Source organism: Neovison vison, chromosome 7 (genome assembly GCF_020171115.1).
Source record: "Neovison vison isolate M4711 chromosome 7, ASM_NN_V1, whole genome shotgun sequence".
NCBI classification, from domain to species: Eukaryota; Metazoa; Chordata; class Mammalia; order Carnivora; family Mustelidae; genus Neogale; species Neogale vison.
In genome coordinates this window covers 110,642,501-110,656,306 of record NC_058097.1, presented here as the reverse complement: position 1 = coordinate 110,656,306, position 13,806 = coordinate 110,642,501, and the positions used below count along the sequence as shown (strand labels likewise).

General features: G+C 49.6%; 1 protein-coding gene across 2 annotated transcripts in view; it reads right to left on the bottom strand.

Moving 5' to 3' along the window:
• LOC122912377 (tubulin-specific chaperone cofactor E-like protein) overlaps positions 1 to 13,806 on the bottom strand; it is a 156,859-nt gene that overhangs the window by 24,294 nt on the left and 118,759 nt on the right. For both annotated transcript variants that reach the window (XM_044258063.1, XM_044258064.1), the window contains 2 exons: positions 11,263 to 11,864; positions 3,075 to 3,636 (listed from right to left, as the gene is read on the bottom strand). In XM_044258063.1, coding sequence (XP_044113998.1) covers positions 3,075 to 3,636; positions 11,263 to 11,864 — 1,164 coding nt within the window. The remainder of the gene's footprint in view (positions 1 to 3,074; positions 3,637 to 11,262; positions 11,865 to 13,806) is intronic.

Here is a 13,806-nt window from a genome sequence, read left to right as displayed (position 1 = left end):
GGAAGGTGCACTGGCTGTAGCCACTTTCCTTGGGAAAGTTCCAGCATTTCTCAGAGCTTCACTTTCCTCCTCTAGAAAATGGGACTATTAATAGCACCTGCTTTACGGGGTGGCTGGGTGGAGAACATGAGTGAGGACTCATATCGCACGTAGAATAGTGTCCGGCACATAGTCAGAGCCAAGTCACTGCTAGGCGTTTACAGTCTTCCTCGCCTATGGCTTACTGTATGCTCACTCACCATCTACAATGCTAATTTAAGTCCCCCATGAAGGGGCTGAAGAAAGGACAGACCCAGCTGAATGAATTTTAAGGACGGCTTAGTAATTAAGACAACAGACCTCCCTCTCCCTGTCTAAACCTATTTGTTCAACTTGGGTGGAGAAGTTTTCCAAAGCATTTACAAATACGGTAATTGGGTAATAAATTATCCCATTGATAGGAATAGCCAATATCGTTGAAAAACAGCAGCACTCTGCCTTGTCACCAATAAGGGGTAAGTTTAAACGACCATTCTGTATTACCCCGTTTCTTCCTGAAAACACCATTTCTCGTATTTTGACATGTGAGTGTTGAATTGGATTAATTCCTGGGGGGCAGGGGGCCGTGAACCCCGCCCTCGCTTCTCAGACATTCCACCACGTTCCATACGGTTACAAACCACCCTGTTGAAGACAGGCTTTCTGTGTTCACCAGTCTCTCAGATGGAATGCCCGAGTTAGGACTCAGTCTCCTGCAGCTTTTCTCTGCTTCTGAAATTCAAAATGGAAAACTCAGCTGCCTCCAACTGCGCCCGCCCCCCATCCCCACCCACATACCTTCTTTAAAGTATAATTTTTTCTCTTATTTTAGCATTTCTTTTTTTTCCCCCAGTCACTATCAGCATCTCCCCAGGAGCTCTCTTTTGGATCTTTGCCCCCGTCCTGAAATGCCAAGGTCAGGGGAGGTCTAACTGACCCTGGCAGGCAGCTGGTCTAGGCAGGGATGGGGTTCAAGGCCGAGGGTGAAGCAGGACAGACTCTGCTCTGAGTGCCTTGGATAGAGCTCCCCATTACTATATATAAAGGAGGCAACCCATGTCTGTGCAGAACTTTGAGGAGGCAGAAGAACAAGAAACAATGGTCTTCGTATCCTAAAGAGTCTGCCTTTTCAAAACTGTTTCCCCAGAAAAACTGCATTGCTTTGAGTTCTACAGGTCCAAGCTTGATAGAGGCAGGGGCAGTGTCTTCCTCTCGGGTAAGAAAGGGGCTTCCCCGCACAATTTCTTTTCCTTACCATGAGTGACAAAAATTGAGACCTGGCATTTAACGTGAGTGTTCATGACATTAGCCCCCTCTAAAAACAGTTCTTGTCTATGATTTCCCTGTGCACAGCAGCTAGGAGCAATGGTTCTAGCACCCATTATGCCCTGACCCCCATCCCAGCTGCCCAGGGAGCAGTTCAGCCACCACGACCTGGCTACAGGAAAAGAGAGGCCTCCTTACTGTAAGTCTCAAGAGGAAGCAACCAGTCTCTTGGTCTCTTTCCCAGCAGAGTTCCCCATCCCGCACCATATCTAGCTCCCTAGGTCCAAAGCCTGGTTTTCTGATTTAGGTGAAGGCAAGCTCTCTGGCTCCACGGTGCTGACCCCAATGAATCCAGAGTAGCTCTGGGGACTTATCCAGATCCTGACTTTTTTATAAGCATATTTATTTCATTGAAGTCACCAGAGGCCAATTAGTTTGGACAGTGACTCCCGCTGGCCGCCTCAGGGACCAAGCCTGGCTGAAATGGTATTGGCACCTCTCCCTCCCTCTCCCTACTTCCTCCCACCCTCCCCCCACTCGCTACACGAATCCAGTTGTGTGGAATGCAAACCAGCCATGGGAGCCTTAAACTACAATCCTGTTTCTGGGTTTTCGTCCACATTCCCCCCTTTTCCAGTGTGGAAAGGGAGTTTATTTTCTGAGACCCCCACTGAGTCACTCATACAGAGTTCTGTGTGTTCAGCATCCATTGATAAGCTTTTCATACAGCGAGGCCTAGAAGAGATTTGCTGTCGTTAATGAGATGGAGATGGGAAAATGGACCGAGGCAGCCTGGCCAAAGACCGCTAGTGGTTTCTCCGCCCCATCTTTTCCTTTTATGATGTGCTCAACGCAGGCGAATTACTCCAGTACATAACACACCAGTACAGTGTATACGAGCTGACAGCATGAGCTTTGGGGTGAGAAGGTCGAATCCTGAGTTTGCCACTGAGATTGTATGACCTTAGGCAAGTTATTTAACTCCTCTGAGTCTCTGTTTCTCCCTGACTAATTGGGTTATTGAGGAGAATAAACGAGATAATGTTGATAAAGTGTTTAGCACTGGGCTTGGCTCAGAACAAGCCATTAATATAACAACAACAGCACTTGGCATGCATACAACGTGGTATGCTTTCAATTACCTAATTTGATCCTCTGGATGTTTCTGTAGCATAAAGGGTATAGGCAGCGGCATTATCAAAGCATCATCAGGGGGAAACTCAGAACCAGGGTGGAAAAGCAAATTGCTCCAAGGTCACACCAGCGTTTAAGGACAGAGCAAGGCTTGAATCCAGGGGCTCTAATTCTTTTTTCTCATGCTTTTAACATCCTACTATGTTTCATAAACACAAAGACCGATACATGACATATAGGAATCCAACACTACAGCATGCTTAGAGAAAACATGTAAATTACCAGCACCATGATGGGCCCATGAGGTTCTAGAACAAAGTAACTATCTGACTAACTCACTCTTCCCCCATTAGTCCTTTCTTAAAAGTGTATTGTGCCCTTGCTGAGTCCAAATGCCATCGGTGGTGCTCTGTGCTCTATGTACGTGATCTTATTTAATCTCTAGAGCAACACATGAAATAAAGGGTATTATTCCCATTTTATGGATAGGGAAATGGAGGCTCTGGGAAGTTGTGTATCTTGTTTCAGAGATCAAACCCAATTCCAAATGCATATGTATCCTGAGAGGGCTCTGCTCCGTGGACTTCTATGGGGTTGGACTCCTGGCCTACCCGCAGAAACCAGGTACCGGGAGAGAGGGACAGGGGAGGACTCACAGCAGGATGTGTAATTCCTCCAGCCCGTCACAGCGATCCCCTGAGTCTGGCAGGTGCTGGCGTAGTTCTGCAGCCAGCTGCAGGCGGTCTGCACGGCGCCCCCATCGATGCAGGAGTCAAACAGGCAGTTCTTATAGAAGAAGGTGGGGTTCACTTTGCTGTGACACTTGGCGAAGCCGGCGTTCTGGTTGGGGATCAGGCTGCACAGCTGTTGCACCTTGGAGAACCCTTCCACCTTGGCGCAGGAAGGGCAGCGGTCTCCGCAGCCAACCTGGCAGAAGGTGTCTCTCTGCACCCAGCTCTGCCCAAACTCGTTGACGCTGGAAGCAAGCAGACCCATGGGCATCTCCAGATCATCTTCGGGGTCGCTGTTATAGCGGCCGCACAGGCCCACTGTGCTGTTTTGCATGCTCCTGGGGACCGTGACCGACAGGAAGCTCTTCCAGTCATACACGACCTTGAGGCCGAACTCCGTCTCCACCACCACGTGGAAGCCAAAGGAAAAGATATTTATTTTCCCATGTCCCAGCTTCAGGGGCAGATATAAGCGTTCATTGTTGACCTACAGGAGAGAGAGGGTTGCAGTAGAGAAATGAGGTGCGCCCAGAGAACACCCACCTCTCCGAACGATCCGGCTCGAGAGCCGCAGCCCCAGAGGGGGTTGGAATAGGTTGAACGTAATCTTGGCAAGTAGTGTCATTTATGTCAGTCAACTATTATTATTAGGATCTGAGCAGACTTAAATGACTATCCTTTGTGCACTAATACAACTATTTATTTCGATGCCTTCTGTTTATGTAGCATTATTTCCCCCAGGAGTTCAAACTGTTTTCTCCAAAGTAATGAGAGGGGAATAAGAATTCAATTAAAGTTTAGACTAAAATACCAAACTGTAGAACTCCAGTGCTCCTATTTCCAGCTGTATGGTGGATCGGCTTTAGGTAAACCCCAACTTATTCATTCCTTTGGGATTTTTTTTCCCCCGGAGGAATGATTTGACTTTGCTGTCCCTCCTACCTGGAACACCATTCTTCACCCATCAACCACCCTCCCGCCCCCAGACCCTGCTCAGATGTCGTCTTTTCTATAAAGCAAGACTGTTCGAGCCTGTGGTGAGAGTTAATCACTCCCTCATCCGGGCAACCAGAATGTTATTTATATTTGTGCTCTTGTTCACTTTTGGCCAAGTTCAAGCCCATGTGGCCCCACCGTTGAAGCACCATCACAATCCGCCTTACATCATGGTCAGTTGTCTACATTTCTGTCTCGCCTACAAGATCATGAGCAACTTGAGGGCAGGAACCACACTTTATTGATCTTTATATCCATCTTCCCCCTCGCTCCCTGCCGGATGCCCAGAGCAATGCCTCACACTGAAAGGGCCCTTGATACATGTTTCCTCTCATATATTTTTTATTTGTAAAACAAGGAAATCCCTTAACATACAACCCTGGAACTGCATTGCCCTTGCACTGCCCTATTTTGATTCAGATGAGCCAAATCCTATAGTCCTTGGCTGGGTGGGTACGTGACAGAAAATAAGACTACTGTGCGGGCCAGGAGGGCAGGTTGTCTTCTCCAGAGAGGCAGGTGGATGCTCTGCTGGGGGTGTTTTAACACTGCTCCCTGACCAGAAATGCCTTCCCTTCTGACCTTAATCTCCACCCCCCTTATCCGACACCCCCCAACCACACTGCTACTGCTGTGGTTCTGGCCCTCACCACCTTTACCCTGACTACTGAGTATTCTCCCACCTGGTCTACCTGCTCTGATATTGCCCTTCTCCTCCCTTCACTCACTGCTGCTACTCCAGCATCTTTTAATGCAATTAAAAGCCATCAATCCAATACTTCAAACCCTCTCTATAGCTTGAGTCAAATGTCTCATACACTCAGCAGATCCCAAAGAGGGTTCTCCAGGGCCTGCCCCCATATCTCTCGGACCCAACTCACTTACTTCCCCTAGTCCAGCAATACCCAACACTTTGCCTTTCCCCAGATGGACCAAGTTGTGCCAGTCTTTTGCTGCATGCCATTTCCTTTGCTGAAAGTGTGGTGGTTCTTTCTGGATCCTATCTGGGGACCTCATCCTCCATCACCGTTGACTGTGGGCAGTGGTCTTGGCCTATTGGAAGCCCGGAAGGTTATGACTCTACTCCATTGCCCCCTTCCACCCCAAGGGTAGCCCTTGGCCAATGACAGACCCATACAGGGGACCAGGGGATCAATTCTGTGTGAAGGTCATGTGCCAGAGCTCCTGGTGGCCCAGGCTGAAGCTGGTCTCCAGCTCAGACCACATCCTTGCTGAACTATCTTCCTCTGGGGCTTCTCTCACTTTCCCAAGAATCCCCAAGTCAGATTCTGCCTCTAGGGAGCCCGACCTAACCCAGCAATGATGCCCTTCCCCTTGTCCTCCCTCTCTATGGGGCAATGTTTACCCTTCTCATTGCAAGTCGACTATCTCCTCTTCTATGAATATTTGTCTAGGAAGAATTTATTTATTCATTTGGCACCACTGTGTGCCAGGCACTGGGTTAAATGCTGGAATAAAGCACAGGGCATGTGGCAGAGTGAAGTCCATAAATCAATACTAATAACATCACCTGATAAAAGCAATGATAAAGATAAACAGATGCACAGGCACCAGATTCAGCCTGGGGACAGCACAAGGCATGCCTGCAAGAGATGATACACACACACCTGGTCCTAAAGGATGAGTAGTGTTGGCCAGTCAAGGAGGGATGAGATGAAGAACAAGGAATCCCGAGTAAAGGGCACAGCCCAAGTACAGGTCAACTAGAGAGATAAGCAGGAAGAGCTGCAGCAAGTTAGTGCTGTTAGAGCATAAAAATGTGGCCTTGGGAGTAGTGAAGATGGGGAGGTAGGAGGGCCTGGATCATGGAAGGCCTTGTATGCAATGTCATACATGACAGAGGCCATGAGATGACATCTGACAAAGACCCACTCATTTTGCAAAAAAGAAGTCACTGGTGACTTTCATAAAAAAAACTTTAGTAGAGCAAGGAGACCAGTAGTCAGATGGCACAGTTCAACAAATTGGAGATATGGAAGCAGATCTTCCAGGAAGATCCATCTCCCCAGGAACCTGGAAGGGAAGGGGAGGAGAGGGACTGAGTTGAAGCTGGCGGTGAATACGCATCAAGGTTTGCTTTAGAATGAACATGTTTATGGGTTGAAGAGAAGGACCTAACACAGGAGGGAGAGAAGAGGGCAAACAGGCAAGATCCCCCAGAAGGCCAAAGAGAGAGGGACTGGTGGCGAGTGGCCATGGAGGGGAGGGGATGTCTCATTCTGTGCACCCAGAAGGGAGGAGGTGAAGACGATGGCAGACAGGTCATTTCAGGAGTGTGGGGGGAGAGGGGGAAGAGCAGGAGAGAGACTGTGTCTGGGGAGCACAGATTTCTCAACCAGGAGCCCCGGAGGTGGCGATGTAGGTCCTGTGCAGACATAGGGGATATGGATGTCAAGGTCATGGAGGGAAGTGGAGGCTGAGGGGATTCCCGCCTGCCTGGAAGACCCACACCAGTAAACTAAAAGCTGTACATCCAAATGTTTCTGTGTACCAGCCTGCTTTTCCTCTTGAATTTCCTTGCATTCTGTATCCTTGGTTATGGGGTGTCAAGCAGGAGGCCACACCTTGCAGGGAGGCAATAGGACCAGATTCAAACCAAAGAGCTTACAGATTCTGTCGTGCCCAGGAGTGTCCCGAGAAAGGAACCCCCTCCAACTCAGAAGGGCAGGCTTGGCTTCTCTCTGCCTTTGAAGCCTCTATCTCAGCTGCACTGTTTTGTCGCTGTGAGGGACAAACGGAGAGAATGAGGAAGCTGAGGGAGAGGAGACACCAAAAGGGAGAGGCTGGTATGGAGGCAGAGCCTGATGGAGGGACCAGGAAGGTATGGAGAGAAAGAGAACAGGGCGTGGGGGTGAGTGTCAGGACATGTGTTGCAAATACCTAAGTGTTAGGAATAAGACCACATACCAGATTTTTAGCAGAGACCTTTCCTTTATGCAGCTGGCCCTGATGCTTGTGTATAGCTTCTCCAGCTGTCCTTTGTTTTCTTTTCCTAGAATGCTTTTATCTCATTCTCGGCCTGGTTGACACAATCTTTTAAGGCTCAGCTCTGGGTTACCTCTTCCAGAAAGCCTTCTCTGAGGCCTCCGAGGCTGGAGGAGGCAACCTGTGCGCTCATGACATGGCACATTTTTGGAGCATTTTCCATGACATCCCCATAACCTGCTAACACATCTATCTCCGCCACAAGACTCTGAGCTCTCTTGGGACAGAGGTCACTTCTGATTCATTCTTCTTTTTTTTTTTTTTAAAGATTTTATTTATTTATTTGACATAGAGAGACAGTGAGAGAGAGCATGAGCGAGGAGAAGGTCAGAGGGAGAAGCAGACTCCCCGTGGAGCTGGGAGCCTGATGCGGGACTCGATCCCAGGACTCCGGGATCATGACCTGAGCCGAAGGCAGTCGTCCAACCAACTGAGCCACCCAGGTGTCCCTGATTCATTCTTCTTGCCCCAGAGCTTGGCACAGAATGAGCCTCAATATAAGCCCATCAAACTAACCTGAGCTGGGGTGCTGTCCAAACGTTCACTCTTCTCTCATGGCCACAGGATGGCCGTAAGTGACTAAAGACACTGGCTGTTAGGATCCTGACAGACGTCCCCTTGTCCTAGACCATGAAGCACCTGGTTGTGCTGAAGCCCAGCGGCCACGGCAGGGGAGACCAAATGTCTGCGGAGCTCTGGCTGTGGCCGGCTGAGACGTGGGCTGCTGTGGTGCCCTTAGGAGACTTGCCTTCCACTGCTCACCCCTGTAAACCTCGCCGGGATAGCATGTTTATTTCTAGCGTCCCTTGTCTTCGTGGTTTCCCTACATCCTTCAGTACTTCTTAGTGCAAGGCGAGGTCAGAGGCATAAAGGGACCCTGCAGCCTAAGGAAACACTTCCACGGTCCCTCCACTTCTAGGAGCGCAAGCTGTGACCTGGGGGGTCCTGCTGTGTTTCCCCCAACACTTCATTGCACGCTGTCATTGTGATGGTCATTATTCTTGTCTCAGGGAGAGAGGGTGACTAATAATAACATCACGGGAAAAACAAATGCAAATCATTGAACAAGCAGATCCTGTAATGCATATTAATAATTCAAAGTAAATGCTAAATCTATCCCTCAGGCCCCCAAAGAAAAGAACCTTCAAGCATCCTGAACTCTAGCTGCATGTCAGAGATTTGCAAGCCGTACACGGTTTGCAGCTTGAGCACTTAGGACTTCTGGGTGACTTAGAAAGACAGACTCTGGGAGTGCCTGGGTGGCTGAATAGGCTAAATGCCTGACTTCAGCTCAGGTCATGATCCACGGGCCCTGAGATCAAGCTTTGGGTTGGGCTCCCTGCTGAGCCTGGAGTCTGCTTCTCCTCCGTATGCCCATCCCCCCTGCTCGTGCTCTCATGCTCTCTCTCTTTCCCTTTGTCTCTAAGACTGATGATTCACAGACCTGTCCCTGAAGCAAATGATACCTTATATTTAATTAAAAAAAATAAAATAAAATCTAGAAAGAAAAAAAAAAAGAAGGAAGGAAGACAGACAGACAGACATCCCCTGGTTAGCATTCTCCACTCCACGCCTTTAATCAATTCCTCCTCAGTGCCCATTACTCACTCCCTCTTGTGGGTTGAACTGTGTCACTCCCACAAAAGACAGGCTGAAGTCTTAAACCCCACTACCACCCCGATACCTGTAAAGGTGACCTTATTTGAAAATAGGGTCTTTGCAGGTGCATCACATCAAGATGAGGTCATACCGGGTGGGGGCGGGTGCCATATCCGAAGCCTGGCGTCCTTAAAGGGGGAGCATGACTCGGCCCAGGAAACAGAAGGTGCAGAGGGAAGGAGGCCACGTGAAGACGAGGCAGGGACTGCAGTGAAGCTGTCACAGGCCAACGATCGCCTACAACCGCCAGAAGCCGGGAGCTGATTTTGGATTCTTAGCCTCCAGAACTGGGAGAGAATAACGTTCTGCTGCTTGAAACCACCTAGTCTGTGATATGTTGTGATGGCAGCCCCAGGAAATGAGCACTGCCTTCCCTCTCCGTCACTTTACAGGGGAAGAAGCAAGCAGTGTGGTGTCCGTGGCTCATGCCTTTAGCCATGAACACATCCCATGGGACCAGGGCGGGACACGTGCCGGGAAGGTGAGCTGACCCATCAGGGCCTTGGCCCGACAGCAGGAAGCAAGGGAGGGAGACATGCAGGGGAGAGCAGGGAATCAGCCACCACGGGAGAGAGCAGGGACAGCACAAAAGAGAGGAAGGGTCGGTTCACAAGGCCCCAGTGGTCTCCCTGTGAAAATAACTGGGTCAGAAAACAGCATATGAGTCTCAGAGGTCCATACACCTAAATGCCCAAGTGTGTTACACAAGGCAGAAAATGCAGTCTCCTCATACACTGCATGAGACAGGACCTATGAGCAAATGTTACTTTTAAAAGAAAACAAACAAACAAACTCTAAAAGGTAGAATGGTGGGTGTTGAATATCAAGGAGAAAGGAACTGCATGAAAATGTGTAAACCTAAGGGTAGAAATGGATCAGATGAGGAGCGAAGACTCACACAACGCAGGCCGCATGGACAAGATGGCCCGCGTGTTTGTTTTCACACGTATGATGGGAGAATGGAGTCGAGCACTGTTCCTGCAACAGGCAGCCTCGACTGTCGGGACATGTGGGGAGTCTTATGTGGCTCCAGGCCAGGCTTCCGATGTCTTCCTATCTTGCCTCCGCAGCAGCTTCATCCCACGGGTTGATGAGGACGTGGCCAGCAGCAAAATGAAGGTCCTGGGGACCGTAGGAGAAAGGGGCTGCTCTGTTGTCTCATTCATCCACTTGACAAATGTGTTGAGTGTCCTGACAACAGAGCCCTGGATAGTCATTTCACATAGGGAAGAATGAGGCAGAGGTCCTGCCCTCAAGAAGCCCAGGACAAGTACCGAGCGAGTCAGACACGAGCACCTCCCACCCCGGAATGGAAATAGGATTCCCGCGGCCATGGCTACACGGGCCAACGGTTCTGGGAAGCGCCGAGGGAAGCAGTCAGGCTTTGCATATCATATCCAAGGAAGGGAAGAGGAATAGGCCTGGCGAGTCCCTGCCTTAGATGCCAAGAAGGCACATTTTTGGATAAACGTGAAAGGGCAAGCAGTTAGGAAGCTTCTCTCTGTCAGAGAAGGCGGGTGAGGAGATTCTAAGGAAGGAAAGAGATCTGGAGAGCTGTTCAGGGAACTCCCCAGTAAGAGCTCAGCATTTTTCAGAGAATGTATACAAGGTGAAACAGGAGACCCCCCTTAGAGATAAATTATGCCACAGATCAGTGAGGATTATGCTAAGAGGCTCACACCCTGTATCAGCTCCTCCAAAATGCCGGAGCAGGACTGCTGGCTGGTTCATCAGCACTCCTGAGGGGTTCCGCTCAGAACAAGACCAGGGAGAAGGAGGGGCTGGGTCTGTTGCGGGAGCTGATGTCCTCAGACTGGACGATGAGCACACCCAGCTCCTCCAGCCCTATCCGCCCCTATCTTCATCAAGGGAGTGGAGGGTAGAAAGAGGGCACCGAGGTGCAAGTAGGAAGATTGTAGGAGGCCGCTGAAGGCTCCAGATGTGTACAAGACTCCCAAACTCCTGGATCTCATGGGGGCCAATGGGGAGAGAGGAGGAGGTGGGAAGGAGGCCAGAGCAGAGGACTCATCCTAGACTCGATAAAGGGAAGGAGATAGATGGGGTAGCAGTACCACTGACAGACGTCTAAGCCCTGCTAGGCATGTGTTCTCTTTTACAGATGGAGTGACTGCCTGAGGACACACAGCAGTAGCCCAGCTGGGATTCGAAGCTAGGTCTATGCTCTCTCCAACATGCTCTGCTACATTGGGAGGGATACAATTTCTGTTCCTAACTCGGTGCTTTGAGCAGAATATTTTTCTCTCTGAGGCTCAGTGTCCTTATGTATAAGATAAAGCAATAGAAAATATCCAGGACCCCTCTCTGCTCTAATAGCCTGTGTTTTTCCATGGATTCTAGGCTAGCCCGATTCAGCTGGAGCCTGGCCCGCTGACCCCGAACCCGCACGCTCCCATCCCAGCTCCTTTCCTGCTGTCTGGCCTGGACTACTCACCAGCACCGTGTGTTTGTAGGCCCTGTGAATCACAATGCTGTAGCCAAACACAGTCACGTCCACCTGCTTGACCCACAAGGCCAGGGATGGGTCCCGGTCCTCATTCTTGGCTGTGACGACAAACTTGGGCAAAGTGTCTGAGCTTGGCCTGCTTCCTGTGGTGCAGAGGATAAGGGGGCAGCTGGTCTGGAAGTCAAAGGGGTAGCCATCAAAGGTCAGGTAGTGGCCGTAGCCCGAGACGATGCAGGAGGCGTCAGTGCGAGGCTGACAGTAGTAGAGGCCCCCCTCCTCCATGCAGTACTCGTCGCCCTTGCACGGGATGCTCTCACAGTGGACGCTGTTGTCCGTGCCGTTGCAATAGCAGAAGATCTGGCAGTCCACGTCCACCCAGAAGGTCTCATTGGTGGCAAGCTGGTGGCCCTCAAAGTTGCAGCCGCACTCGCTGCGGGTGACACACTGGCTGCCTTGCAGGGCGTAGCCCTCGTCACACTGGCAGCCCTCAGAGCAGCTGTCCACACAGATGGGGCCCAGGGCCAGCGTCTCACAGGTCTCCATGCACGTCATGCACTCCTCAAAATGGCTGTTCTCCGGGCATTCCAGAGCTGAGGGTGGCCAAGGAGAAGACAGGCTTGAGCAAGGGACAAGGGTGAAGAGAGAGTGTGTATGCACTCACTAGCTGCTTGTGGTGTGTATGTGTTCCTGCTGCATGGGAATGCGGTGTGCTTAGCACTATTGTCATCCTTATTTGGGGAGCACAGAGGCTCAGTGAGCCCCTCATGTGCTCATGTGTTCCTGGGGCACTTAGCTCTCTGTGGAGAAGAGTCCAAGACTATGAGCCTTAGTGAGCACCTACTACATCCTGGGCATCATTGAACACAGTTTGGTTAACTTTACTCAACAGCCCGGGAGGTAAGCAAAGTCTTCTCATCTCTGTCTTACAGATGACAAACTCAAGTCCAATGACTTAATCCGGCCTGTAAGTACCAGAGAGATTAGAATCTGGATCTCCCAATGCTAAGTCCCCTGACTCGAGGACTCGGGAGGGAGAATGTCCTGGAAAGAACCAGTGCTTTGGGTCCAGAGAGATGGATATCGTCTTTGAGTTCGGTTTCTTCTTCTATTAAATAAAGATGATAATTATCTAGCACAGTCATTCTGGGGATTAATGACCTAATATATGAGGTCCATAGTAGAAGCTCAATAAATAGAAAACCTTTCCCCATTCACACTTCCTTCTATTAGGATATACTTTATGAAGGCATTTTTACTCTACAAATTGGCTTTCTCTTTGTCTTTCATGTCTCCACTCCTGGTGCCTTTTCTACCTCCTCACCACCTTCTGCCCCGGTCCCTCCCACCTTCTCTTCTCACATTTTTTCCCCAGTCTGGACGGACCTCACAAAGCCAAATCCTACACATCTGTCAAGGTTCATTTCATATTGCACTTTGGCCCGGAAGCCTTCCTTGAGAGATCAAGTCTCTGGCTTACAAAGGACAGCATATATTATGCTAACAGCACACGCTGCTCACCATGGATTTCAGGGTCATCTTCCCATTTCTTTTTATGATTTCAGCCTGCCAAAATTTGCCCTGGGCAGGGTATGGATGAATCCAGGAGCCAGAAAGAAATCTACCTACAAGTCTTAGTCCAAAGATCTGCGAAGGTCCCCACCATCCCCTGGGACAATAGGTACCAATTCTTTAGAACTTTCTTTAGCTTTTATGCATACTCTCACTCCTTAATAATGCTTTACAATCCAAGGACAGAGAGGACACTACAGAGAAATAAATTGCATGGCAGTAACAGCTCTGCCCACAAGTACCAACTCAACAGAACTTAGTTCTGCACTAGGTACTGAGAACAAATCTTTCTTCCTCTGGGCTAAAGGACTATCTCTTCTCCCGTTGACTACAATACCATACGGCTTTGGAGTTGAAGGCTAGTTCAGCACTGATTAAATATGTCCGTATAGAGGGATTTTCACATTTGTCTCTAAATTATGAATGCTATAACATTGACTGCAGGTTTATGGTGATAGCAAATAACATGACTTATTTAAATGGCTCTCACTTGATGACTTATTGTGTTGTCTGAATTTGTCGGAAAGTCTGGAACATACAGACGTGAAGTAATAAAACTTCCTCTGGCCTCTAAATGCCTCTGTGAAATTATTTAATTGGGCAGCCTGGCTCTGCCAACAGGAGGGCTGCTTCAAAATCTCGGAACACAGAAGTGGTGGTAGTCCCTAGCTGGGCCCAGAGAAGATTGTGTTCCTGATTTGCAGCTGTTACTCAGCCCAATCCCTAACCTGCAAGACCCTGACCAGATTAACCCCTTAGGACACAAGTCTTCCTTAATCAAACATGCATACTCTGGTCCTATGAGACCCTTGGCTGCTTTTGTCCCCATGTCTCTCTCTCTCTAAAAAAGGCACCGAAAAGAACTTCCTCCAGCTCTGCAGAGGAGGGGTGGTCAGAAGCTATTCTGGGCAGCCATCACACCCAGGAAAAGAGGGAGTCATCCCCATTCCATCACACTTCACA